The 27,321-nt window shown below is 39.9% G+C and overlaps 1 protein-coding gene across 1 annotated transcript in view; it reads left to right on the top strand.

Moving 5' to 3' along the window:
* MANBA (mannosidase beta) overlaps nt 1-27,321 on the top strand; it is a 57,313-nt gene that overhangs the window by 9,073 nt on the left and 20,919 nt on the right. Inside the window, exons 2-9 of the mRNA XM_009273556.2 lie at nt 8,471-8,565; nt 9,060-9,165; nt 11,101-11,271; nt 13,871-13,994; nt 16,420-16,595; nt 19,724-19,834; nt 25,393-25,544; nt 26,648-26,765. Coding sequence (XP_009271831.1) covers nt 8,498-8,565; nt 9,060-9,165; nt 11,101-11,271; nt 13,871-13,994; nt 16,420-16,595; nt 19,724-19,834; nt 25,393-25,544; nt 26,648-26,765 — 1,026 coding nt within the window. The 5' untranslated portion in view covers nt 8,471-8,497. The remainder of the gene's footprint in view (nt 1-8,470; nt 8,566-9,059; nt 9,166-11,100; nt 11,272-13,870; nt 13,995-16,419; nt 16,596-19,723; nt 19,835-25,392; nt 25,545-26,647; nt 26,766-27,321) is intronic.

Below are 27,321 nucleotides of genomic sequence, written 5' to 3'. Positions count from 1 at the left end.
TGGCGAGAGCCAGGCAGGGCGCTGCGGTGTGGTGGCGCCCGAGGAGAGGCCTCGCACCTACCGTGCAGCTCCGAAGTGGGCAGCCTGCCATAAAGGGAAAGAACCAGCCCCCCGTGTGAGATCTCCAGAAGCATGGTTAGAGGCAATCCCCTCAGCCCCCAAAACACCGCTCTGTCCCGGGAGCTGCCTCAACCGCTGCAGGTTTTGCTAGCATTGCTGGTACAGCAGCCAGACTTCGTTTCCTTAGCCCCTCCAGTGGCAAAGGGTTTGGTGGCCGCAGTAGCCTCAGGTGGATAGCTGGAGGTTATCCACGGCAGAGCAGTCTGAAATTGGGCCAGGGATACAAATGCAAGTCTGTGCTCTGCAGTTTGTGATTCTGTGGTTTTGACATGGAACCAAGGTGCTGACACCCGATATCTACAATATCATCACAGCATGTAAGTCATGTTTACCTACAATATTACTTCAAAAGAATGAAAGGCTAAACCCACCCTGTTGAAGTTTGACTTGTTGATGCAAGAAGTCTAGGGATTTCAGGCATTTCAGTCTATTAAAAATCCCTTTTAATACTTGCAGAGCACATCAGAACAGTTGAGATTGTATAGTTCCATGCTGCCTAAGGGAAATATATTCTAAAACACGAGTATAAAACTGTTACATTTAAAAGACTAGTTCCTGCCTTAACACTTTTAAGAAGCTTTGCTGCGTCTGTTTACTATTGCCTCTTTTAGTTTTTAGATTTATGAAAACATAGTGACCGCTTTCTGGGACAAATGATCAAAACTGCAGTTGTAGATTGGTAGCAAAGTACCCTGATAACCAGCATAAGCTGCTTGTCACTCAGACCTGACAAGAAACATGGCACTAAACTGGGTCATTGTTAAAAGAAGATGCCTTTTTAAAAGGAAATATGTGGAAAGTGAAATTTGTACCTGGAACAAGGAAAAGAAATAAAACATAGTGACGTTAGCAAAATCATCTATAAAACTGATAAATACACTTCTGTACTAGAAAATGTGAAGTACTGTCATACATTAAGTATATCAGATATCTATGTATTGTATTTATTGTGGGCCCAATGTTGCATTTCTTATTTAAAAAATGCATTCTGGATGAATGTATTTTATATTTTCTATTCTTTAATTTTTATTCTTCAGATTACTATCCTGCTCTGCTCTGACTGAAGTTAGGGAGGTTTAAAGAGAAAGTGATGCCACTTCAGGCAGGGTAATTTTAGCATTATTCTGTGTTGGCATAGGTTGGGAATCCCAGTACTAGTAATAGATTCCAAAGAGTGTCATTGCCAGATAAAAGAAATAGTCAGCATTGGAAAAGTAAATACACTAAGAAGGGATAAGCTGAGCCATGATGGTCTGTTGTTTCAACATCTGTGTGCTAAGTGACATGACAGTTTGAACATTTACAATTAAGGTTTTAAAGTGGCTTTTCTAAAGTTTTAAGAAGTGCAGTGGGCAGGTAGATGATATATGGAGGATCAGTGAAGAGAACTGTGCCAGTTTGTCCCATGCAAAAGTGCATAAGATAAACTGAATGTCTCAGATGTTTGGCTGTGCTGGGAGGTGTTGCTGTAAGAAGTGTGACTAATCATTCAGGACAAACTGTGACCAATACACTGACTCAGGCACACAAGGTAATGACGTAATGAAAGACTCACATTTAACTACTCACATTAAGTACTCTTATGAAGTGAGAAAATGCGATTGCTAATTTACCTGCATTGCTGTAAACTGACTTGTACTTCTAGTCGTTTTAAGCAGCAGTATGATATTTGGAAATGAGGCTGCGATCATGAACTCTCATGTGCCTGAGCAGAATCCCAAGCCTGCACAGAGGTGTGAAAGCTTAGTCAGCCTGCTGGACAGCAGCATGGGTCTTGCTAATAGTTAGATGGGTGCTTGGCTAATTAAATTGATGATTGTTTGTTGCGGACACTTAGAACATGTTTACATGAATACAAGTATGAACTTGCTCCAAACACATGCTGATATGGCCGGGCATGAACCCGCTGTAGTCTGGAAACTGTTGCTAAGTTGGTGGTGTAGAATTAGTACGCTCTGTTGAGGAGCTGAGTTAAGTGAAATACTTCACTAGTGTGGTTGCTTGACCTCTGGACTGGACCCGGCCGGTGTCTGGCTAGTTCCAAACTCAGAATGAGCTAACTTGTTTCTATATATAGGTGTGTACAGGTAACTTAAGATCAATTTAAAACCGTTCTTACTCAGTTTAGCAAAGCCCAGTTTGCAGAAAGCAGATTCACACAAATATTTGCACCAGGATAGCTAAATTGTTTTCAAATCACATTTTTCTTTAAAAGATAGAATGGAGAGCATACCAAAATATGGGAGCAGCCTTAGCAGATTTCAAATCTGTCACAGATTGTGTTAAATGTAATCAATCCCTGCCACCACAGTTATAGCATTCTGCAAAGCAGCAAACCTGGGTTGTTTGGAGGAAGTCAGTGACACAATTCGTTACTGCAATGCGTGGCATGAAGTGCTGCAAAGTGTGGCTCAGCTGTTTGTCCTGAGGTTTCTTCATTGTGGTAAAAATGCTTATGACCAAATGTTTTCAAATGCAGCTGCCTAAAATCATATTCCTATATTCCTATTTATACAGAAGCATGCGCACAGCCTGAATTTTAGAGGCATAGAGCACTGGTTACTCCGTTTCTTCAGTGCTTATTACCTCTGGAAATCAGCTCTTTTCGGGGTTGTGTCAAGTGTAGAATTAGGAGTTTTATTATAGTTGTCTAAATACAAAAGCTTTGGTCTTGAGTATTTTTTTCATTTGCTCCTTTTGCTCTTTGCCGTGGAGTGTAGGATTTTTATTCATCCTACTGAAAATTTCACTAGACCAGCAATCCAAAAGCTTACTGCTTGTAATTAAAAGCGAAAATTGGTCTGAAAAGCTGTACCAGGAAATAGGAGAACAAAGCTAGTGGGAACTAAATTATTCTGGATAGCAAGACCCATATGTTCTGCGACCTAGTGAAATCTATGCGCTGTTTTTCTGTGTGATTTGCAAACGGCAAATAGCACTGCATCCGTTGCTTCTGTATCCTTGGGAATTTTTCATGGGTTAGCACCCAAACCAGAAATTTAAAACAAAATTTGGGAGTGCCTACTCCAACAATGTAGCTTAGCGGGCATCTCACAAATGAGGGAAGGAGGGCAGCAAGACTAAGCTGCCGGATATTAAGCCTGCAAAATGTGGCTTAGATTGCAAGAGTAGGCTGCAAGCAACTTATTTATCAGTGTGTGGTTCATTTCAAATTTAGGTTGATGCACAAACTGTTTTTGCCCAGGGATGCTCTAGCTGATTGCACGTCTGTAGCCTTACTTTAATCTGCTGTGCAGGCCATACATTTGAATTGAAAGACATCTCTCTGACACTGAGGGTTCGTTACTCATCTCACTGGATCCTCTTAGCATTCATTCTAGAGATGTCTTTACTCTTTGGCTTATAAAATATACATTGGATGAACACATCTTTCTGAATGCACCAAATGCATGTATCCTAGAAAATGCTCTTGGGGAAGATACTTTTGAGTTTCCTACTGAAGTATTATTTTCTTCTGTGTTCAACCAACATAGTCCAAATGCTGGATTAACTATGATAAAAGCTCTATGGGCAGGAGATAGCATCAGAGTATGTGTTCGCCTGGGTTGTTTTAATAACATTTCATTAGGACTTCATAGCTCTTACTACTATTTACATGTAAAATTTAAAAAAGACATGAGAAATGCACATAAACAAGGGTAATAGTCATTTGAATAAAGTTAGTGCAAAGCTTGGGCATAAGCGCAGACTTTTTACAAACTTGCAGCGAATCTGTTGCTAACCCTACATCTCTGGAAAACGAAGATTTGCAGAAACCATTTTGTCTGAAGATTTAATTTTTAACTACTGTCAGCATAGTATTTTTTTTCAGGCACGGTTCTGATAAGCCGTATGTATCAGCAGGTAACTTGTGCGTTAAATCTTTGTGCTAGAAATAGTTGTCCTCTAGCATGTACTGTCCAAGTAGTGTATGATGCCATTTCTGCTGGCAGGTGACTCCTATAAAATTTCAGTTCTGATGAATATGGCTATTGTAGCTGGATTTTCTCATCTGCCAGCCATCTGCATTCATACAGAAAGGCTGTTTTGTCTTATTAGCTATCACTTTGATTTGTAAAGAACTATTATGGGGGGTCTGCAACTGTGATGCTAACGTAGGGGCTGGATAACACTGCAGTTTCTGCCCTGTTATACAACAAGGGCATGCACTTGACAGAAGGTTACAGTGGTCTTGGTCAAACTTGGATATTAAAATATATTAGAAGAGACAGAAGCTTTTGTATCTCAAGTGATATTTCTGCAGTTCGGTAAAGTAGTGCGTATTTTTTGTAGCTTGTTCTGCATTTGTATAAAACGTTGTTGCGTATTTTCTGACACTTCATCATCACTTAAATTTTTCAGAGCAAGCTAGGTAACAATTACGATGGGTATCCTGTGGTTCTAATAGGTTATGGCATTCATTGATTAAATAGTTGAGCTTAAGGTGACATTCAGTTTACTGCTTTGTTAGAGTAACTACTGAAAATTAATCACTTTAGGACGAACTTCCAAAACTCATATTCCAAGAATACGATCCATTCATCACTACTGTTAGTTTAGCTTGACTTCAAGCTGTAAATATGTGAAACTGGGCTTGCTGAAAATTGTATAAATGTCCTGACTGCTATCGCTTGAGATATCAAGGACCGTGTGGATATAGATAAGTATCTAAACTATTTAGCTCCCAGTCTGAAGTTGGCAACAGCAAAATCATTAAACTGTAAATCATGAAACATCACTTGCAAGTTTTATTTTGGTAATCTGTTACATCAGCAGGATTTTCTTGTGGTGTACATTATAAAATACCAGCAAAGTTGATTTATGAGAGAAGAGCATGCAAGGCAGTTTCAAATTAGATCATAACAAAAGCAGGATAAGGCAAAGGAATCTGTTTTTTGTTCCCTTTATTACATTTCATTTTATTACATGCTGATCTTCCGCCTGGATCCAGCTGACTCTGTCTCGTGTCATTCAGGTGTTTGCGCCATGCTCCCCTGGACTCCTGGTTGCGCGGGGGCCTGAAGCCAGCCCTTCATGGGGCCAGGGCATGCCTGGCACAACTGCTCACTTGGGCTTTGAGCCTCACTTCGGATGTGTTCATGTCTCATCCATTTCCTGCTTAACAGGAGAAGCTCTTAGCTTTTCAATATCCCCTTAAAATCATTGCAAGGAGGAGCTTCCATCTAGCCACTTGGCAGTGTGTTCAGTTTAGTGCTGCCAGTGCTTTTGAAGTTCTGCTGATGTCCTGTTATCCGAACTGGAAATTGCTTCCTTTTGATGCTCTGTAGCAGGGCTTTTTACGTCATCTTAGCAGGTGATTTGCTGCTTGCTTACAGCATTAAAGTTGGGAGCAGAGAACAAACAGGCAGGCATCTTGAGTGGTTCAGAATTTTTCCCCAAATTGCAGGGAGCAGAAAAATGCAAGGCTGTCATGTTTGGTGGGATCTAAAAATAGCTGTAGTTGACTCCACCGCTTTATGACTTGCTTCCAGGAACACGTTGAGCTAATGAATGTGAAGTATATTTAATACATGTGCAGTCTATTTCCTACCATCTTTCAAATTCTCCCAGTGCCCTTAAGAGTTTTAAAATTGTCTGTTTTCATGCAGTTTTCTGAAATAAACCTTTAATTTTAATGTGAGCTGATTTAATGTGGGATGAAATTCTGTTTCAGACAAACCCGAACAATTTGACTTCTGTAGGTACATCTTCCAGCACTCAAAACAGTTGCATTTAATAATGAAAAAGTCAATAATCTCGCAAGTGTATTGGAGAAGTAATTTTCCCTTCTTACAGGACTTCGTTGTGGTCATGCATTTTTCCTGAACCTTGAGAATTGCCTTAGAAGCATTGCCACATGACTGCTTTTACAACAAGCAACATTTGTCATGCTTAAAATGACTAACCAGTATTAGCATTTAACAGCTTTTCTGTGTGATACATAAACTGTTTTACTAGTTATGTAGCAATGGTATCAGTGAGCTGTTAAGTTTTATATAAAGGAACACAGAACTAGGAGTTTCCCACCTAGAAAGGTGGATGCCTGTGAGGAAGAAACAGTATTCATATGAGTCAGAAGGGGCTAATTAGCACCTTCTATGACACATATTTTAGCAGTCAATGCATTTCTTGAAGTCTGAAGGTTTTAGACTAATACAGAAGAAAGCCCCTTCAGGAAAAAGGATCTGCAGTACGCTCTGAGGAGATTTAAACAAGCAGCTCTGTTTGTAAACTGCTGTAAGAGCCCATCTGATGATGTAATTTCTGCCTCTGATGAAACATTCCTACCTTTCTGCTGCTAGACAACCAGTTTTGTGTTCTCCAGACATCAGGTCTTTCTTCATTAACATCTCAGTATCCATGCTTTGGTGGGAGAAACAGTGCATGTTTCTTTTATGCAGGGTCTTGATCTTTGATGGGGCGCTGATGTCAATTGTTTGACCACCAACCAAATGGGTTTTGGCTTTACAGTCTGCTGTTGCTAGTGCATTTACAACTTGCATCTCATGCCTTTTGTTAAATATTTCACACATACAAGTGGCAATGATTGAAATTTAACATGCACATTTTCCAAAGCATAACCTAAAATAAAATAGTATATCATGTTAAAGCAAGACAGTTGTTAAAAATGGGCTTTTTAAGGACATATCGTGGGTTTTCATGGCCTCTGACATTTGACGCTTGCCTTCCGTTGTCTCAAAACAGTAATCTTAATGCAGTTACTTTTACGAGCCTAAATTTTGCATTTAATATGCATTTATTAGCCTTAAATTTTGCATCTTAATAAAAGTCTGAGATATATTCCCCAAGCATTTTGCATATAAAAGTAATGATATGGATATCTTAAAATTCAGTAATTACCAGATTACCAATACAGGGGTCACAGTATAACTGAGGTAACAAGACCTTTCCTTCTTGACTCTTACTCCCTTGTAGTAAGACATTTGATGGATTGAGCGTAGCATGTAGAGGCAAGGCAACAACTTTCCCTCTGTATGGGCTCAAGGAATGATGTTTATATTGCTGTGAGACTCCAGAAGAGATTATGCTGCTGAGGACAGTCACTTAGATGTTACGATTTTGCTCTGCTATGTAAATAGGTTTGTGTTTATACTACAGAGCCTGACCCTATTAGTTGTAAAACAAATATGAGGTATGAAACAATGTTTTTCAGAAGATTTCAAATCCAGAAGTGTCATTAGTATCTATACTGACTCCTGAAATGGGGAGAAAAATTGAGCTTCAGCAAGAGGAAAAAAAAAAAGCTGGGCAGATTTTCTTCAGTGTGAATGGATATTCAGGGCAGATAGTTAGCTGTGCTGGTACTGTAGAAGACTCATATCAAAGGGAACCTTAATGCATCTATGCTCTCTCTTAGCTGGGTTTGAGTCACGTAGTCCAGAAGAGATTGGTCTTTGGTTTGGGAAAGCAGTTCAGCTGTGCAGCTGCTGAAGAGGATTGAACTGAGCTGTCAGTCACTGACCCGGATACCTGCACTCTGAACTGTCTGACATGGGGATGTAACACCGTACCTTTCTGCTGCCTTTGTATGAGGTGCAAGGTGGTGGGTTGTCAGGTTCACATAACTGATTCCTTCAGCCTAGGTGAGGAACGTTGTGACCCACCATAAGGTAATAAATACAGCATGGAGCCAAAAAGGTTGAGGACATAGCAGAGACCAGCTGTGCCGTTATTTTTCCTGGGTAGTGTGACTAAAGGGAAAAGAACACATTCAGTATAAATGCAGCATTGTTCTCAAAAGTAGTAGTTTAATTTTATACAACAAACCAAATTGTGTTGCTTCTCCTTCTTCTCTTTCTCCCCCCCTCCAAATATAACAATTTCATTTAGCCGTACCACATCAAGTCTAGTTGACAAGAAACAAATGGAGTATTTGCAATCATTTTAAACTGTAGAGATTTGTTCACTGCTGTCCCTAGAGGCCTCAAATGCTGTTTCTTTGCCTCTTAAATAGTCTTACTTTCTCCATCATTATGAGGGTGATAATTTTTCTGTTCCTCTCATTGTCACAAGCTGTATTGATTTTTTTTAATTTCCAGCCCAGTCATTTCTTATGCAAAAACAAATCCTGCTCCCTCTAGTTTGAGTATGAATGATTATAGCAAACAGGTTTTGACCTATATAAGTCAGGTCAAATATTAACAAAGCTTTGCTTTCACATATTATTTCAAAGGTGAAAAGGAATATCAGGACTAACTAAATAAGGTGGATTTTGCATTTGCAAACTGTCTGAAATAAGAAGTGTTCATCTAATGGATATTATGATACATTTTATGTAGTAACACCATTACTAAGTCGTGTAATTTTCTTTTTTTTGGTCTGTTATTAGGATCCGTACTATAGATTTAATGACGTGATGTACAGATGGATCTCACTGGATAACTGGACTTACAGCAGGACATTCAAAACTCCTTTTGATGTCAGGTATGCAGTAAAGATATGTCTAAAATAGTTCTGTGCCATTTTCCATGCAGAATTGCTAGTTAATCCATCAGCTCAAAATCTGCTTGATACTTTTGTATCTAGTAAAACAAATTATACAATAATGTGCAGCTGCAAAGCTGTTGCTAAAGAACACTTCAGTACTTGCTTTTTCCTATTTTTTGTTAATTGTTAAAAATTACTTATGAATTGCCTACTAAGGAAGGATAATAGTTAGGCTAATTGGAACCTAGTCCATCTGGTATCTGGTGGGTATGTGAACAAGCTGCATTGCAGACTTGAGCCACCTCAGCTGTCACCTTAATTTGACTATTTAAAGATACAATGTAGCCACACTAAGTCAAACATTTTTGGAGGTAGTTGAGACAACTGTTGCTAAAGATAATGGTGACATACATTTTTATATTGTCTGTCTCCTGTGTGTTGTTAACACTAGGTATTCTAACAGTTTTTTGTGTGTATGTTATCTTCTGTAGAAAGTGGCAGAAAGTGAATTTGGTTTTTGAGGGAGTAGATACAGTAGCGCAGATCCTGATCAACAATATCACTCTTGGGAGAACAGACAACATGTTCAACAGATATGTAAGTAATGTGTTTAATTCTGATGGTGCTTCTGTTTTTTCTTCAAAGCCCTTTTGTGCTGAGCACTTTCAGTGCATTCAAGTACACATAAAAATAGGTCCTTGGATGCAGAAAGTGTTGACCTGAGGACTCCACGTGTAACCAGATAACTGTTAGAAAGAGAAGTGTACTTCCCTTTTCAGTAGCAACAGGGTCAGATCTAGAGGTGAATGTGTCTTGTTCTAAATGAGTGGACCCATCAAGAGGATCAATTCAGCTAATAATATAAGTGTTGCTTCTTGGGATCTGTCACAGCTCCAAAACGTAAGCTTAAATCTGTTATATTAGCTGTAAATCTGCTTACTACTTGGTATTAAAATGGTCTACATGTGAATACTGAAATGAAAATGCACGTGTTGCAAAGCCTTTGTAAGTGTCTCCATGCTTTTTTTTATATAGGGTTTTTGATTTTTAATATTGGGCTTTTGATAACATTGTCTGGCATTTTTGGGCTTAGCCTATGTCAGCATGAGAGTACTCATCATGGAATGATCTTGAGAGTGGCAAACACATTCAAACTAATTTTATAGCTTTAAAATATAAAATTATTCTAGGATAAGGGACTATTCTTGCTTTTCTCTTAAAAGAATCAAAAAAGGAAAAGTTAAAGGAAGAATGTTAGTGGAATAACTGAATTACAAAGGAAATCTGGTGTCTTCATATCTCAGCATTTACCATTCTTGCAGGTTTTATTGCAGAGGTACTGGCCTGAGACATGAGAGCTAGATTCTGCCACCTGGGTCTGTGTGACCTGGGACAAATCACTTAGTTTCTCTGTGACTTAGTTTTACCATCTGTGAAATAAGAAATTTCATAGAGCTCTTATGAAATTGTAATTATTTACTATTTGGAGAGTATCTAAAGGATTGCCAGTAGCAGGCTCTGTAGAATTGGGAAGTGATATTATTTTGCCCTTATTTCTGCAACTTCATTCTGTCTCAGACTGTAACAGTTCATGAAATGGCCTTCACTGTAAAACCAGAGTGAACTGTATTAGATTGAGTCTAGGATTACTGTGACCCAGACTTCTGCTTTGTTCACCTGTTCCACAGGACAACTATGTCTGCAGGAAGGACCCTGTGAAGGCTCTGTGGGGGGGATGCTATTTGCTTTGTAATTTTCTGCTGTATACTACAGATGTAAGTGATGCTAGCTGGGCTGCTCACAAGTTGGAAAAAATTGCCAAGACGTGGCTTGTCACAAATGAACGCTGTGAAGAAGAAATGGGTATTAGCCATTGGAACCATATTATCTTGATAGCACTGGATAATTCTGAAACCAAACATTTATCCTTCTATCCAGCCACACTGAAGGGGATTTTGTGAGCCAGTGAGGAAGCCCCCAAATGCTTTATTTGGTGCTGGCATAGAATGTGTATCTGTACATTTTGGGGATGAGAGTGCAGGTGGCATGAACTACAGCTTTGCAGCATTCACGCAAAAGGCAGCTCAGTGTTTTGCAGTAGATAAGCTGGCAGCACAGTGTGAGTTGGAAGGACTCCTGTATAGACCAGCTTTCTGAGTTGGAACAAGGTGTCTTTCTTAAGATGCAGAGGAGTTCTGAGTGAGGAAGGAAGGTAAAGATTCTCTTGCCTTCCTTGTCCTTCAAGCACTTCCGTGTGCAAGCAGAGTGCTGCAGCCTGCAATGGGGGCTCAGTATGGGGAAAGTGGTTTGCCCAGAAACATCTCCTTGTAGCTGGAATGTTACTGTGTATTTTCTTTTTTCAGCTTAAGAAGTAGCTTTTCTTTTCCTTCAAAACCAGAGCCTGTTGAGACTGTAGTTCAAATACCTTTGAATAATATATATATGGTATTAAAATCCCAACGTAACAGTGATTATAAATCTCATAAATAACTGTCAGTGCTGTAATGATTTTGTTCTGTTTTCTTGACCTAGAGCTTTGATATTACCAGTGTGATCAAGGAGGTCAATTTTATCGAAGTCCGTTTCTTATCAGCCATTTCATATGCAGCAGAGCAGAGCAGATGTCACAAAGCATACAGCATCCCCCCAGCGTGCCCTCCACCTGTGCAGAAAGGAGAGTGCCATGCTAATTTCATCAGAAAGGTAGGGGCAGAATTGTCTGTCTCTGGCTTCAGGCTCGGAAAGAGGAATGCACCACGTGCTGTCCTTACAGATGTATTCTGAAACCTGCAATGTCATTTTATAAGTAGGGCATATTTTTTATTGCAGCTTCCTTCTCCTGTCCCCCCCAGAAACCTGTAATCTAGCGTGTCGATAATACAACAGGCATAAGAAGGCCGGGCTTCATATCTAGGTGATAAGAATGTTTAAAAGGCTGTTTTCATCAAGGAGTCAGCAAGGAGACTTGCTGCTGAGAGGGCAGGATAGCATTGGGAAATGTGTAATCATTACATTTTGATCCACTGGGTGGGTTTAGCAATGTATGCCGACAATAGAGTTCACACTTGCAAATACCAGTGTAGATTGCCAAGGCTGTAAAAATCTCAGCCAAGCAGCTTTGTGAGTGTTTGCTATTGCTCATGGGCTGTGCTATTTATACTGGGCAGCTCTGGCATGTCCCGAGAAGTGTTATCTAACAGAGGACCTGTTCTCATCTTATTACGGTGTTGTGAAGTGTGACTTATAAGTACATATTCAGCGAAAACAACAATGTAATATACAATGAATGAAGCTCAGAAACTCTGATTTAAGACATAGGTTCATTGCTGTTAAAACTTACTCGAGGCAAACTATCATTTGAGTAGCATCTCATATATTTCTGATAGCTTTGCAGCAGCTAGAGACAATGGCTAGGTGATCTTATTTTGGAATTTCTCTTTTTTGCATGTTTGTCTCCACTTAAATGCCTTTCTTGTTAATTATTTTAAATCTTTTCAATAAAGTCATTTTAGAGCCTCCTCAAAAAAATGACTGGAAACCTGGCTGTGATTTCCTTTAAAATTTGTTAATGGAAAGATGGACTCCATGTTGTACTGGGAAGATCCTTCAGGATTAAGATGTTGTCTTTATTACTACTTGCTGCTACTTTTATTTTCACTACATTTTAGAAAGTTAATTAATTCTTCTGAGTCCGCTGTGTTTCTTAGAAATCAGTGCAGGGAGGAGCTTGGAAGGAAGAAGGCACTTAAACAGCTGTAGTCTTATTTATAGAGCAAAAATGGTCAGGAATGATTTTATGCTTTACTGAACTATACCTTTAAATTTGTAAGCAAGTACCTTAGTGCTTTTCCTCAAAGGAGTTGTTCGACTGTACTTGGAAGCGGCTCCAGACATTTCCAGAAACATTTTTAGTTCCCAGTATACAGCAACAACAGCAGCGATGTCACAAACATACTAGGACGTTGCTAAAGTAAGCTGGCTGCTTACCATCTTATAGTAATGGAGAGCTGTTTACACGTTTGAGGTTTATTATTAAGTGCAGTAAACGTATCTAAATCTTAATAGGAATTTGTGGCAAAACGCAAGCCTTTCACTGGTAATGCACTTCAGTGATACGAGCGTATTGTTCTTATGACGTACTATTTCTGATAGTGGTCTCTGCAATATTATTAGTGAAACCTGACAATCTGTCAGTGATTGATTTGTTTATTTTTTATAAAGGGAAAACTACTTTTAGTCTCACTTGTTTTCTAAGACTGCGTTGTCCCTGGTTTTACACTTGAAATAGGTACAGTGCTTGCTTCCTGGAAGGCTCTTTTGCAACTTGATAGGCAGGCAGGCTGACTCCAGCGATGCAAGGGATAGGCCAGACTTGTGCAATGTGGTTTGCCAAAATTAGTATGCCTCGGCTGTAAGTTATTAGTCTCTAAATTTAGAACTGTAGGTCACTGTACAAGACTTTAAGGAGATCTATTGTATTTGCTTTGGGGGCTGGGGCTGTGTGAAGCTTGGAGGGCAGCTGAATAGATGTCTTCAAGGGATTTGTTAACTAGAGGTCTGACCAGGTTTGAAAACAGCTAAATGGAAAGCAATGCAGGTAGTTCTCTGCCTGACCAGCATTTTATAATTCTGACAGTTATTCTGATGTTAGAACCAGAACTAAGCTATTTCTCAACCATGTTTTTGTTCCCTTTGTTTTTGTATAAGAGAACCATAAAAAGGGGAGAAACGGTGAACATGACTGAACTACACAAATGCACCAGGCACACACATCTCTTTCCTTATACTAATCTGTGGTGTTACAACAAAAAATAGGGGATAAAGTATTTCAGATATACCCATGATTTTTAATTTGATGTTGTTCTTTTAGAATACTTTAACATTTGTAACCATAAGTTTTCTCCTTACTTTTTCTTTTAGGTACACAATTAAATACTGACATTGCAAACTAAGATAATTCAGAGTTGAATTGAGAGTAACCTGCTGGCTTGTTTTTTTGATCTTTGCTGTTTTTTAAGTGGTGGGTGGTGTTTTGCTCTCTCACTAATATAAAATTTTGCTACACGTGGATGTTTAATACAAAATTGTATTTTTTATATAATATAGGTAGTAGCAGCAGAGTTCTGGTCAAGAAATAAGAGAAAAAATACTGTAGGCTCTCCTGGGTTTGTGGAAATTGGAAAAAATCTTCCAGTGCGTGGCAATATTTTATTTCTAGATAGCAAATAATTTTTATTTCTCACACAGCATCAATCTCTGTGTGAAAAATAGGCAATTCTAACATAATCATCCTGTATTCCAGGAGCAGTGTTCATTTAGTTGGGACTGGGGCCCTTCTTTTCCCACTCAAGGAATCTGGAAAGATGTTAGGATTGAGGCCTATAACCATTATCACCTGATTCACTTTTCTTTGACTTCTTTCTTTGGTAAGTTGTGTTACTACTTTTTATTGTTGTTTCACCTTTGGAATACAAACCATTTTATTGTTAAGCTCAATAAACTGTCAGTTTAGGAAAGGTTCTGTTGTTTTATTATGACTTTGTGTGTAGTTCTTACCACAGCACACGCTTTTAGGTCTTGAAACAGTACTTCAGTACAATCAATAGTGATTAAAAATGTTAGAATTCAGAATCTTTTTTGGCTTGAAGATCCCCGAATAACTGCAGAAATATATGTAGTATAGCTGAGGTTAGCCCCTGTTCTCCTGTTTTGAAAAATTTCTTTTTTATTGGCATAATAAATTGATCAAGACTCCCAATAAATACGTCTCACTTTTGTCTCAATTCCATTTAAAACAAAGGCAAAGCTGCTATGGTAATTTAGTTTTGTGTTGGGAAGACAAATGCACAGTGAGCAGAGTTTCAAGAGCGCTGAGTTTTCAGGACACAACATGAAGTCTGAGAGAGAAGAGCAGTCGTGCTATGCAAGGATAATTTGTTAAGGCTGCGATTTGAGAGGATAGCCTCCCGCATTCCTGCTACCTAACTTACCTAACCGGTTTCCTCCCTTGACATGGTCTTTTATTTTCCTCTCCTCATTGCAGCTGAGCAAAAGTAGTTAATTTTCTGTTGAAACTTTCCGTAAACGGTAATATGCCCCATTGTAGACCACCCGCATGCTTTCTTTCACTGCCTGTTGAGCCCAGTCTTCAGTGGAGTAAAGGCTAGCACGTGAGTCCTCTGCACTGGGTTGAATTTCAGCCCTTGGGAATAGAGTTGTTGTGTATGAATAAAAGAGGAAGACGTCACTCCCTGGCTGCTTTTAAAGCTTCCTGAAATAGCTGCAGGTCTTAGCTAGAATTAACGTGACTGGAATTTCCATGGAAAGCCCCAGCACAGACTCTGTGTGCTCTCTAAAATTTAGTTACAGTAAAAATCTTTTCTGGTCCCTCCCACATTCACACAACTCCACCTTCTGGTAGGTAAAGTCTTGCTCTCTGGATAAGAGGAGAGAGCAAACCCCTTTCATTCAGCAGAAAGTGGTTTGGAACCAGAGCCAGAGCTTATTAGTATTCAAATATAATAACATTTGAAAAATAAAGAGTAAATGAACAACTTGAATTTAAGCTGCCTATGCAGTTATATTGCTCATCAGGTTTGGTGTCACAGCCTTTTGACCACTGAGTCTGTAAAAGATTCATTGTTCTTCATTTCTGTGCCTAGACCCCGACAGTTCATGCAGTTAAGAGTTGGCTGGAATTTCTGTATGCCCTTGGAGGGGAGGGAAAACGACTGTAATGGCTGACCCTTGCGGGGTGGGGTGGGTGTTTTTTTAACCCCTTCAACATTTCTGAAAATTGGTCTTCCCTGGGTAATGCTGGGTGTAATAACTTGGGAACACATTCATTGCTCTTCATTCTACAAAAGACAGTGAAGATCACACCAGGGCTGAATGTAATTCTTTGCTTTTGGAAGGAGCTCTCTCTCTCCTGGAGGAAGGAGAGCTAGAATATATACATGAAAAGAGAAAGTAAGTGATTAGTAGTTTGTGTATACAAAATGTGCCTTAGTTCTAGTTTTCCTTGTTTTCTGTTTTATTTGCTTTTGCTTAGATAGATGTTCATCTGTAATATTTGAAGTATAGGAACATTAGCCAGGCTATGTTTGTAGATAGGTAATTTAATTGTTGAAGTTAAGGGGAAATTTACACATTAATCTTGAGTACCCTTGACCCTGGCTTGCCTTAGTCAGTAAGTTCTGTAAAGGAGAGGACCCTCTGAGGCAACTGTAGAGAGATCGCAGGGAAGTCATTAACTTCTTTCCTCCACCACACTTCGGTGGCAGAAGGGACGTAAAGACACAGCCCATCAAGTCTAGACACAATGGGCCCAATTCATCCCCAGCATAACTCCATTCATTTTGTCTAGTGACTCTGGGATGAATTCGGCTCATTTTCTGTTAATACTGTTTTTGTTTCATCAACAAAAGTGATTGTACTGCTGTGTGATTACGATCTTTCCCAAAGAGTACCATGTTCATACAAGTGCTGACTAAAAGCAAATATAATGTCTATGGGAGTTGGTGGGAAAAAAATCCTTCCTAATGAAGTGACTGGTGTCATGGTCTCTGACTTTTGTACAGAACTCTGAAAAAACCCTGGATGGCTTTTGAGTGAAAAAAAGAGAGAGTTATAAAACATAAATCATATTGCGTAGTTCTCTTCTGAGTCAGCAAATGTAAACACAGATACCAAATGCACTAAACAAGAATGTAGGTCTGGTTCAAACACGGCCTGAAAATTGTTAAATTTTATCTGAGATGTTTGAATTGTTTCTTTGATGAGAGATCATGTTAACTAATAGGTATATAAACACAATTCCTAAATTCCCGTTTTTTCTCCCCCTTCACTTAGTAAAGAGTGCTTGGCAGTGGAGTCTTGAAATCGAGTCTATTTTTGATGTAGTCAGCTCCAAGCCAATTGCGGGTCTTGTGACTGTGAGCATTCCCAAATTGCAAACCCAGCAAACATTCAGTGTGAAGCTTCAACCTGGAGAAGGCAGCATTGTGCTGCTTGTAAACATCAACAAGGTAAGGAGGTGTGTGTGGAACCCTAGCCAACTGCAAAACGTTTCCCGTGGTTTCCAATGTGTCTTTCTGCCTCCATGCCAGTTTTAGGCCTCCCTCCCCTTCCTTTTCTGTGTTCCTGACTTTAACAACAGATCTGTACCCCTTACAGGATAGGAGAACAGTTCTTTCCCTCTCTAAAAACTGATGTCTGTGGGGCTATGTAGCTCAGTGTCAAAAAGATGATGAAGCCTTTCCCTTACTGCAAAAGAAAAAGATCACATCATCACCGGCCACCTTTAAATGAGCTACTAGGTAGATAACCTTTGGATACCCTGTGTCACTTTACTTAACTGGCAGTAGGTATCTTGTCTCCCGTGCTATTGTTTACTGGTCTGATTGGGACTAGAATGTAGTACAATATGCATGGCTCTCCCAGGGAAGGGAGGAAACATTCCTCAAACCTCTCAGTAGATACTCTTTCAGGTAAATAAAAGCAAAAGAGCCCTATAAAGAACCTGACTGGCAGTAAGGTTGGTAGAAATTTTGTGGAGTAGTATTTCCTTATGTTGGCTTATAGTCCCTTGGGTAGACAAAAATCATGAGGAATTTAAGAGAGGTAAAGGATGCTCTAGTGAGGAGAGAACTCAACTGAAAAATGATGAATTTGGTATACACCCCAGTGATGAAAGAGGAAAGAATTGGTCTGCTTACCTTCAGAGGGTGTTGGGAAACTGTCTGGTGGCAGACTTAATTCAGCAACATTATTTCGCTTCTATAGAATTTGTTTTGTTTGGGTTTTTTTTAGAAACTGTTGAGTTTTGTCACACAGGTGTAATTAAGAAAAGATATATAGATGTGAGATATGAAGAAAATCAGTGTGTCTGTTCTAGTTGACAAATAGGTAGGTGTCTTGAATTAGGCAGTGAGCCCAGTGTGGCAAAAAGAAGCATGAACTTTGTCTTGGCTTCTTGCTCAGAGAGCAGGGCCCTAGTAGAGCTGATTGTGCAGAACTGAACCTGACAGTGGCAGGCCCAGGCCAGTGGGCAGGGTGGGAGTCCTGGCAGGCGTGGCGGCAGCCGCAGCTGATGGTGTTCTCCACTGGAACCAACAGTGTAACGGGAGCTGCCGTCTGCTTTGCTGCCACAGGGCACAGTTAGATTTGTGGGTGAGCAATGTGCTGTGAGCAGGAATTTGGGGCTTCGGACAATTCTGGCAGTTAATAACGTTTGACGATCTGCCCTCAAACTTTTGTATATTTTACTGGCTCTACCGATTTTCTCTATTGCTGTGTAACTCTGCATTGGTTTCCCCAGTTTGAATGCATGATGCGTGCATTCTGAAGTTCTCTTGTCAGTTGTTTGAGTGGAGAAAAAGCACGCGTTAAAGGCAAGCAGGGTATTTATGTTCTAGTATGCACACTCAGTGACTTGCATACTTATGTGCTTTGTTTTATTTTGACATGAAAGCATAAAAGCATACAAACATATGATTTTTGTTACTGTTGTCATTGACATGCAAGTTGCATGAGCAATTACAAATACCCAGTTTCATTTAAAACAATCATTAGTCTCTGCTTAGCCTTTTCAGGGATTGCATTAAGCAGGCACTGCAATGTGAAACTTCAAAAATGATTTTGGTTTATTTAATTGCCCCACCCCCAACCTGAGAAGAAATCTGTCAGTGGAGTATGACTACAAGTTCGTGAGGAAGCACTTCCTTCAGAGCAGAGGCAACAGTGTTTTATTATTCTTTGTACACAAAAGGCTTTGCTGCATGAATTCACATCAGCTGATTTTACGAGAAGCCCTGCAATGTTTTCTCATGTATCGATGAGCCTAACGGAACCCTTACTCTGTACGAGAGACATGTGTGGTACATGTTAAATAGTGAGACCTCACCAGAAATTTATTTCTAGTTGAGAGCTTATTGCAGATTATGTTGCGAAGTCAGTAGATGTTTGAGTGGTGCCTATCACCCAAGATGTGTAGCAGTCTTCCTGCAATTGCCACACAAAGTGCTGTGTTGCTAACATGACAGCATTTTGCTTATCAGCTACTGGTGAGCATGGGGATGACATCATTAGCGGCCAATGAGACACTCCAGCCGTGCCAGGCGGCTACGAACACTCCCTTGTTGTTGAAGCACACGCTGATTTTGTGCTTCCATTTGTATCCGTGCAACACAGAGATTAGTACTTCTGCACAAGCAGTTACGATAATTCCATATCGGGGAAGCTGAAAAGTTAGTAGATACTTTCATGATTGTGTCCAAGTATGGCTACAGCAAAACATATTGTTGGGCTGCTCTCTGGCCTCATTTTATTTGAAAAGATTGAGGCACTCCTTACATGACTCTATTCAGTGCTGATCCCTCCATTGTTTGGTTGCATGCATTATTGCTTTCTTTCCACGATTTTTGTGTTGTGCACTCAACTGGCAAATGTTGGCAATAGGATTGAGCAGCAGAAGTAGGCTGCTGGAATGAAGATATAAATAGTACTCTGTGACTAGTAAAATGAGAAAATTAAATCGTTATCATCCTAGAGGTAGGTTTTTTATGTTTGTAAAAATTATGGAGAACTAATGCCGTGATTAGGAAGCATAGAGAAAAAGCAGAAAACATTGAAAAGAAAGAATGAAACTTATAATTTGACTTAAAAGCTTGACATAAGTGAAGCAGTCAGTATGGTCACATATTACCAAAGTCACAACTGAAAAGTGTCACCTCTGTATATTGAATGTTGTATGTGATAGGTAAAAGGGTCAATGAAGGGAGGGGTATGATACAGAGGCTAGAGAACAATGTCTACTCCTGACACAGATATTTGAGTTTTGGAGGAATATTCTGTCAATGTACCTCAGCTGAGGGGTAGCAGCTAGACGTACACATGCATGTGTATGCATGCTCATGGCTTATTGTAGACACAAGATGAAGTGATAGCCTGGACTTCAGTGGAAGAAATCATACTTCTCTCTAAATAATTTTCACCTCAGAGCTGCAGCTGGGGAGATCCCAGTTACCATGGCTCAGCTGAGGCACATAAACTCATTAGACTTGTGGTAATTCACTCAAAGATATCTGAGCCCCTAGGTGCATGTTATGCCTCTTTTTATACACATTGCTCTGACTTTCTGTGTTGTACATTCAAGAGTTCTACAGTGGAGGCTTGGTGGCCAAATGGACATGGAAAGCAAACTGGATACAACATGACAACAACTTTCATCATGGAGGCAGGGTACCAGATTGAGAAATTTTCAAAGGTGAGCCCTTCAGCTTGATTACAGCTGGCATTGCACTGCTACTGTTAGGACATCTGCTCTGCATAGCAGGTATCTAGAGCTCTTAAATATTTTGCTGGATTGTAATATGTATGTGAAAATGCTAACGAGAAACAAGAATTTTTCTAATGTCACAATGTATGTTTACCTATTTTCTGGTAGCCTTAGCTTGTGTGGATGCCTTTACGTGCATTCAGACTGGAAGATGGCTTGCAGTTAGTTGGAAAGCTCAGAAAGGAAAAGATGTTTACTTCTTAAGTTTTCTACCTTATGAAAAAAAGCACTTTTAAACTTGACATATCATGCTGCTGTTTTTGTATCATGCACTGAAAAACCCTTTTAGATTTCTATAGATTATGTGAAGATTTATTACTGAGATTTTTTTCTTGTTAGTTCAACTTCTAAAAAATTTGTGGGATAGATGCATTCCTAAAAAGCTAACATACATTCACTTACTAGAATGTGATAGACGTGCTTCAGGTTTAAGAAGAGGTAACATCTCAAATATGACCATGAAAGTAATATTCAGGGATGTTTGCATAAGGGTTCCTGCAACCCACTGGCTGTATAAATTATCTGTTTGTTTTTACTAAGAAGCCTAGAAGAGGTAATTTTCAATTGTCCATTGAAAAAAAAAATCATACAAATTATACTGGGCTCCTTATGCCATCAACATGTGGAAAACAACCAAGTAAATTTACACATTTATTAGGTGGTTCTGATGTGTATTGCTTCACTAAACTAATCTGGTCACCAGGCATCTAAAACTGCTATTTGCTGTAACATTTGTTCATGTGAAAAAATCCTATGAAAAGCAGTAGCTTCTGGAGTCCTAGTCTTTATAGGGCTAGCCCTTAGCTTGATTATGAACTCATAATAATAATTCTTTGCTATTATTAGCAATTTAATTTTGAAACAATTAAAAAAACACACCAAATAAATGCGGCATATTTTGCTTGGGAAAACTGGTTGTAGGAAATACGGCTATAAAGCCTGTAAAAAGGAAAATTCTGTTGTTACTGTGTGAAAACTGCACAATGATAGAAAAACTAATTGATTCCACTTGGGTGGTTGCGTCAGGATATTTCATAGAGCCCTGTGGCATATGATCATAGGGACTTCATGGTCTACAGAAGATATGCAGAAGCCGCCTCTTTTTTTTTTTTTCTCCTTAAGGGGAAAGAGGGGGGGGAAAAGTAAATGCACCACATAGTGGGCATTATAAATTAACCAGCATATGAAGCCTTTACAGATTCATAGTGTAAAGTCTAGTCTTCCTTCATGTGTTCTGTGAAGCTCTGTTTTGGATTCTGACAGATTGTTTGGGTTCTGACACACACACGCACCCCACCCCACCCCCCCGCCCTGAGCTGTACGAGTGGAAAAAGGTTCCATATGCAGTTTTTTCATGTTCTAGTACAATTTGCTCTCATGTCAGCAGGACTGAATAGCAACATTCATATGGCTTAATAAGAACTTTGAGTAGTTCAGGAGATACAGTCAGGGACAAATGTTCCTGAAAGTTGTTGTTCTGTTGTCCAACTAGTACTGTATTCAGGTAGAATGCGTGTCCTGCTTCCCCCCCACCCGCCTCCCCATGCTTTTTAAAAAAGAAAAAAATAGGGGTGGGACATTTCACAAGTGGTTTGTCTCCATATGATTATCTACATGACTTTGGACAGGCGAAAACTCAAGGGCAAGAACAGCATATGTGAGAAAACACAGCTTGGTCTTATGTCAGATTCAGCCACCCTTAGCTTGAACTACTCTCTGGTTTCTGACATGTTAGAGTAGTCTCCAAAACATTAACTAATCCTTTGGGAAAACTCCTGGGTAGCCTCCCAGTAGGTACTTGCGGGAACTCTATAGAGCTCTAGCCAGCTTTGCTGGAACCTTGTTGACTGAGGGAAGTACCTACTCGCTCCTGTTTGAGAGTAGCAGAAAAACAAAACAGAATAAAGCCAACATCCAGGACAGGGCTGGTTTTGGTTTTGTTTTGGTTTTTTATTTGAATACATTGGTTTAGAGTTTGTTTCTCAGGTGAATGTGAAACAGTCATAGCCAGAAATTAGCTCGGAATGAAATTGTTTTTCTTGAGGGAGGGTCTATCCAGTCCTGTTCGCTATTGATAAGTTCCTTTTCTTCTTGCCATGCCTACATCAAGGAATTTATTACCTCTTTCATTGCCTCGTGAGGCATTTGTTTGCTTTTTTATTCTGTTTCCCCATCTTTCTGTATGCTTATTTCTTCAACACTGTAATCAGAGTTTTTTGTCTCATGAGGCTATTTTAGTACTTGGAAGACCTTAACCTCTAGTTGTCTTTCCTTCCTTCCCTCTACACCCTCTTTTCCCCACAGGCCTTTTAGCATGACTTCAGGAAGTCTTTCCTTTTGGCTTCATAGTTTTCACAGCGCTTTCATGCTGTGTGCTAATTTGTTAGGTCACTGGGGCGTTCTGTGATCTTATTGCAGCTCTGGGCATCTTCATCCCTATTACTTTTCTTACTGCTAAATCTGGGAGTGCCAAATGTGATCCACAGGTCACTTAACTGGGTACAAAGCCTTTGTGTGTGACTCAAAAAGACAGGTGTCTGTTTCTTAATTGTACACAGAACCAGCTGATTAGTCTGTGATGGCTAGAGAGCCTCTTCTGTGTGCTCCAAGACTGGAAGAAATGTTCAGTCTTCAGGCAGCAAGGTCCATCAGACAGATTTCAAGGTGGCCAAGGTCTTGGTAGCCAGAAAGGCGCATAACCAACCATGCCAGATGCTATTTGTCTCCCCTTGCCCTTCTTTTACCCCACAAGGCAGAAGGAAGCTGCTGTAGGAACAGGAAGAGGTGCTGTGTTACCAGGTGGGCCCCTGGGGAGCAATGGAGTGGCAACACAAAGGCACCGAAACCTGGAGGCCTGGAAATGTGAGATGGGGCTGAGGAGCTTTTCCTCTTGCTCCTGCTGTATGGGTGGTCCGTGCTGGGTGTTTCGGCCTCTCAGGTTGCCTTGGGTTTGGCCAGTTGCATGAGTTCCACTTGAGCATGAATAAAGCAATATCACATTACTTCTGTTAGTAATATAAATACTCCATTACAAATGCACTCTGAGACAGTCCCAACCTGCCTGATGACATCCATTAAGAGGACCTCCCAAGTACTTTGGGAGCCCCAACTATAAATCCCATTCCATTTTGTGCCACAAAAAAGAGCTACACTGGAGGCTGAGGAGTTTTTCTCCAAGTAATTGAATTCAGTGGAGGAAGGTCAGAACTTTTTTGCTAGTGCAGTACTTATAATGTAGTTTTTCTTTTGTAGCCTTCAATAGCCAGGGTAACAGTGAAGGTTGTATGAAATATTGGTTATTTTTTTTTAATTCAACTTCTTGTGTTAAAATAAATCTGCAAAATTCTAGGAATTAGTGTAAGACACTTGTCCTAAAGATGAGTTCATCATGCTGGTCTATGTTCAGCTGACCCAGTGTGCAGTGGGATCACAGCAGAAAAAAGGCAGGGCACACTGTCCTCAGCACATGTATGTGCACAGAGATATTGGACAGGGAGTCTGAAATGTCCTCTCGGTGGTCTGACTTTGTAGTTTTTCTCTAGCTGGGAATTTCTTTAGTGGTATGGACGCTGCGACTGACTTGCAACTAATCCACTGTTGCCCCTGGGGCAACACTGTAAAACACTGCAGGACTTGGGGCAGGTCCCTTTTTTTTTTTATTAATTCAGTTTCTATGTTTTGGTCATTGCCATGATGCAGAGGGGTTTAGTTTGAGGTCAGTGATCTGCGGTCTCCACTCATGCATCTAGTTTGTCATGTGCATTGTCTCTGTCCGGGTGTTTAATAATTGTCCAGTTGACTAAGAAGCACCAAAAAGGAAGCAAAAAAGGCAGTGATTTTCATTGTCTTCTCTACCACTAGAAATAATTTTCTGCTATCTGTATGATTTTTGATAAGATGAAAGTTTAAAAAACACAGTCCCACAGTGGGATTAGTAATTTCCCATTTGAACTTCAGCCTTGTCTGGTGTGTGAAATAAAGAATTACGTTTTATCTTAAAGACAGGTATATCACTTGCACTTAACTAGGTTAATTTTAGCCTGATTTACTGACAGATACTTGTCTCAACTGTAGCTTGTTGCAGATAGAGGCTGCAGTCTACAAGCTAACCTTTTGAAAAGGTATAGCAAATAGTCATTTGAAGGAGGAGTGGCTGCTATCCTAGGGGTAGTCTAGAAAAAAATGAGGTTCCTGCCCTCCTGACCCAAACTTGTTGCTTTGTGCGAGTTGGCTGAAATTTGCTGTTAGTTTTCCTTCACTTTAATTAATTTCCCAATTATCTCCCTATGACAATGAACAACAGGTACCAGAAAGAAAAAGTTTTCTTTCTGGTCTAGATAAGTTGAACTGGAACAAGAACACAGGAGGAAAAGAAGTCTACAGCCTCTCTGAAAGAGGTGTTTTCTGTAACACTTTGCAGCTGCGCAGGAGCCTAACATGGCAGCTGCTCCACATCTGCCCCATGGCAGGTGGGGAAGACACCTCTACAAATAAGGGGTTAGTGCAAATTATTACTGCAGTCAACCAACTGCTCTCTCATGACTGTGGAATTGTGACTGTGTTTATGTCAGTGCAATCAGGATACCCCTCAGAGCAGCATTGTTGCTTTGACTGAAGTAAAGTCCCAGAAAAAGTTCGTGATGATTCTTGAGAACTTTTCTTCCACCTGCAGCAGGAAGGAGGAATGTTTTCTTTTTTCAGCATCTGCAGTACACAATACCAGATATTAGGCTGAAAGAGCAGCTGTAAAAGTTTGGCTTCTGCTTGAGATGTGCTTTTTATCTGGAATGACCTTTAACACCTTATGCAGAGTTAGTGGTTATTTAGCTGAATTGGTCTCTCTGACACCTTATTGCTGATCATGCTGTTCAAACACAGCTGCGATGGCTGGAGGGCCCTTTACTTCCAAACTGGCATTTGTGTTTGCATGTGTATCTTTTTCTCTTTAATTGCTACACCTATTAAAAAGGTATCATTTGAAGGCAGCAAAAGAAGATTTTGCTTTTACTGGATGAAACTGAAGCTAGGCATTCAGGGACAAGACTTACAGCTGAGCTGCTGCAGTCTCCTTCTGTAAGGAGGAAATTGCAGATTAAATGGTGTGTCTGATCTAATGCAACCACTGCATTCCTCTTGCTGGTCCTCAGCTGGACTTTCGACTGAATTCTGCAGCAGGCAAACATGCACCTGTCTCTTACACACATATATACACGCATGCACATGCATGCTTGTTTGTGCATGCTTTCTCTCTCTTTTAATATGATAGTAACTTTAAAAAGTGAACAGGTTTATCAGAAGGATTCTTTTTAGCCCTGTTACAGTGTGTTTTAATCAAGCTGGAATTTAGAGGAGACTGTGTCTTTTGACTCCTTGACAAATTCTAAGCTGTTAGTGTTCAGTTGAATGCCTTTTGTAATGGTTTTCATGATTTGTTTTGTTTTAATTAATTTTTGTCTGTTTTAAACCTGAATTTCATGTTTTCACAGGCCTATTTTCGGACAGTAGAACTTGTTGAGGAGTCTATTCCTGGCTCACCAGGTCTGAGTTTCTACTTTAGAATCAATGGTCGACCCATTTTCATCAAGGGCTCGAACTGGATTCCAGCAGATTCTTTCCAGGACAGAGTGACCTATGACATGTAAGCCACATTTGATGTTCTCTAAGGAGAAAGGATGATGTTTTCCTCCTCCTGATTCTCTATCCACCCTCTATCAAAGGGTGGCATTGGGAGGTGGAACTCCTTTCAAGGTAGGACACTAATTGTTGTGGATTGGAGGCCTCAGAATTAGGGCTTAATTAACATTAATAGATTTGAATGATGTTCAAGGCACGTAGGTGCAATAACTGACGGGAAGGTAGTGGTTTGCTGTCCACGGGTTACTGGCCTTTTGGGTATTTTTAGCGATGATCCTCAGGCTGTCTGATCCTATTGGCTTGGACACGTTCATTGGTACTCAGAGGAAGTGCACTTCAGCCATGTCCTAACCCATCTCGTGCAGGGAGATATAAGTGCATAGTAGCCTCTCCCTTTTTTCCCCCTCTGGTCCAGGCTTCTTGGATTTCAATGACAACACCCCAGAGATGCAGGTGGGATGGGGGGCCACACTGTACTTTGACTAAACTTTGCTCTGGGTAGTTGGGGAACTGGGACAACAGGGCATGCTGCAGTGTGCATTCACATGCAATTTAGAGGCTGCCAGCATGATTAAGGAAAAATTAATGGAGCTTGAATTCCTTAAAATGAGATTCAGAGTTCTCAGTCTTTCTCCTCCCCCTCTCACTCACCCCCCCTTCTCACTATGTATTGTGGAACTCAGGAGGAGAATATAGATTCCTGAACGTGTTTAAAAGAGGATTCGAATTCAAGTGATTGATATTTAAAGCAAGTAATATCTAAGGAGAAAAGAGCAACCTGATTAATAAAATACAGTATTTCTAAATCTGGTTCTGCCAATGCTTCTGTAAAAGCATTTACTTCCATGTGTCACTCCATCCATTTCATAGGTGTTAACAGGACTAAGTAACTTTTTCTGCACAAAAAAATTGCTTTTTGAGAGCTCTGTCCAGACACGCAGGCTTAGAAGGTATCAAAATAGTCTGGTTTCTATCAGTTATAAGTCTTAGATTGCCTGCTAATGATGAATGTTTGGGCGTTTGGGGTTTTTTTTGGTATAACCTTAGAAACTCCTAAGTGATACAGTTTCACAAAACTTGTGTAAATCTTCTTTTTGTATTTGACAGATTATGGCTACTCTTGAAGTCTGCAGCAGATGCTAACATGAATGCACTTCGGGTTTGGGGAGGAGGAGTATATGAACAAGATGAATTTTATGATATTTGTGATGAACTAGGAATAATGGTAAAAACAATAAACACAGAACACTTATTTAAAAACTGACAAGAACATGTAAATAAAAATCCACTCTAAATGAACAAAATAAGAGAATTAATACGTAAGTTCTAGCCATCTTTCCAAAGGACATGGTGGAGTACCAACCCGAGAAGTCAGATCAACCTGATTTTTTTTTTTTTTTTTTTTTTAATTTCTTTTTAATTTGAATGGTTCCTGATTACTGAGGCTGTCTGTTGAAACTGGAGGTGATATTTTGGAGACTTTGTATTAGAACCCCAGCATGTATTTTTCTTTTGTAACTAAGGCTACAACTCTGTTCCTCACTCATCCCCACTTCCCTTCCCAGCCCAGAATCTCCCCTTCATCTCCCCTTCCTTTTCTACCCAGTCTTTTTTCCCCCCCTCTCTCTTACATTTCTCAAAATTAGAGCAACAGGACTGTGGCTTTAACTTTTTGTCTTCTAGCTCTTTTCAGACCAAACCTCTCATCATTATATACTGTACCTCTCTCCCTCTAATACATTTCCTACTCTCTTGGGAAAGAATGAGAGAAGAAATGAATG

This window comes from Aptenodytes forsteri, unplaced genomic scaffold, assembly GCF_000699145.1.
Source record: "Aptenodytes forsteri isolate BGI_AS27 unplaced genomic scaffold, ASM69914v1 Scaffold93, whole genome shotgun sequence".
Classification (NCBI taxonomy): Eukaryota; Metazoa; Chordata; class Aves; order Sphenisciformes; family Spheniscidae; genus Aptenodytes; species Aptenodytes forsteri.
Note: the sequence above shows the minus strand (reverse complement) of the source record. Positions and strands in the feature narration are given on the sequence as shown.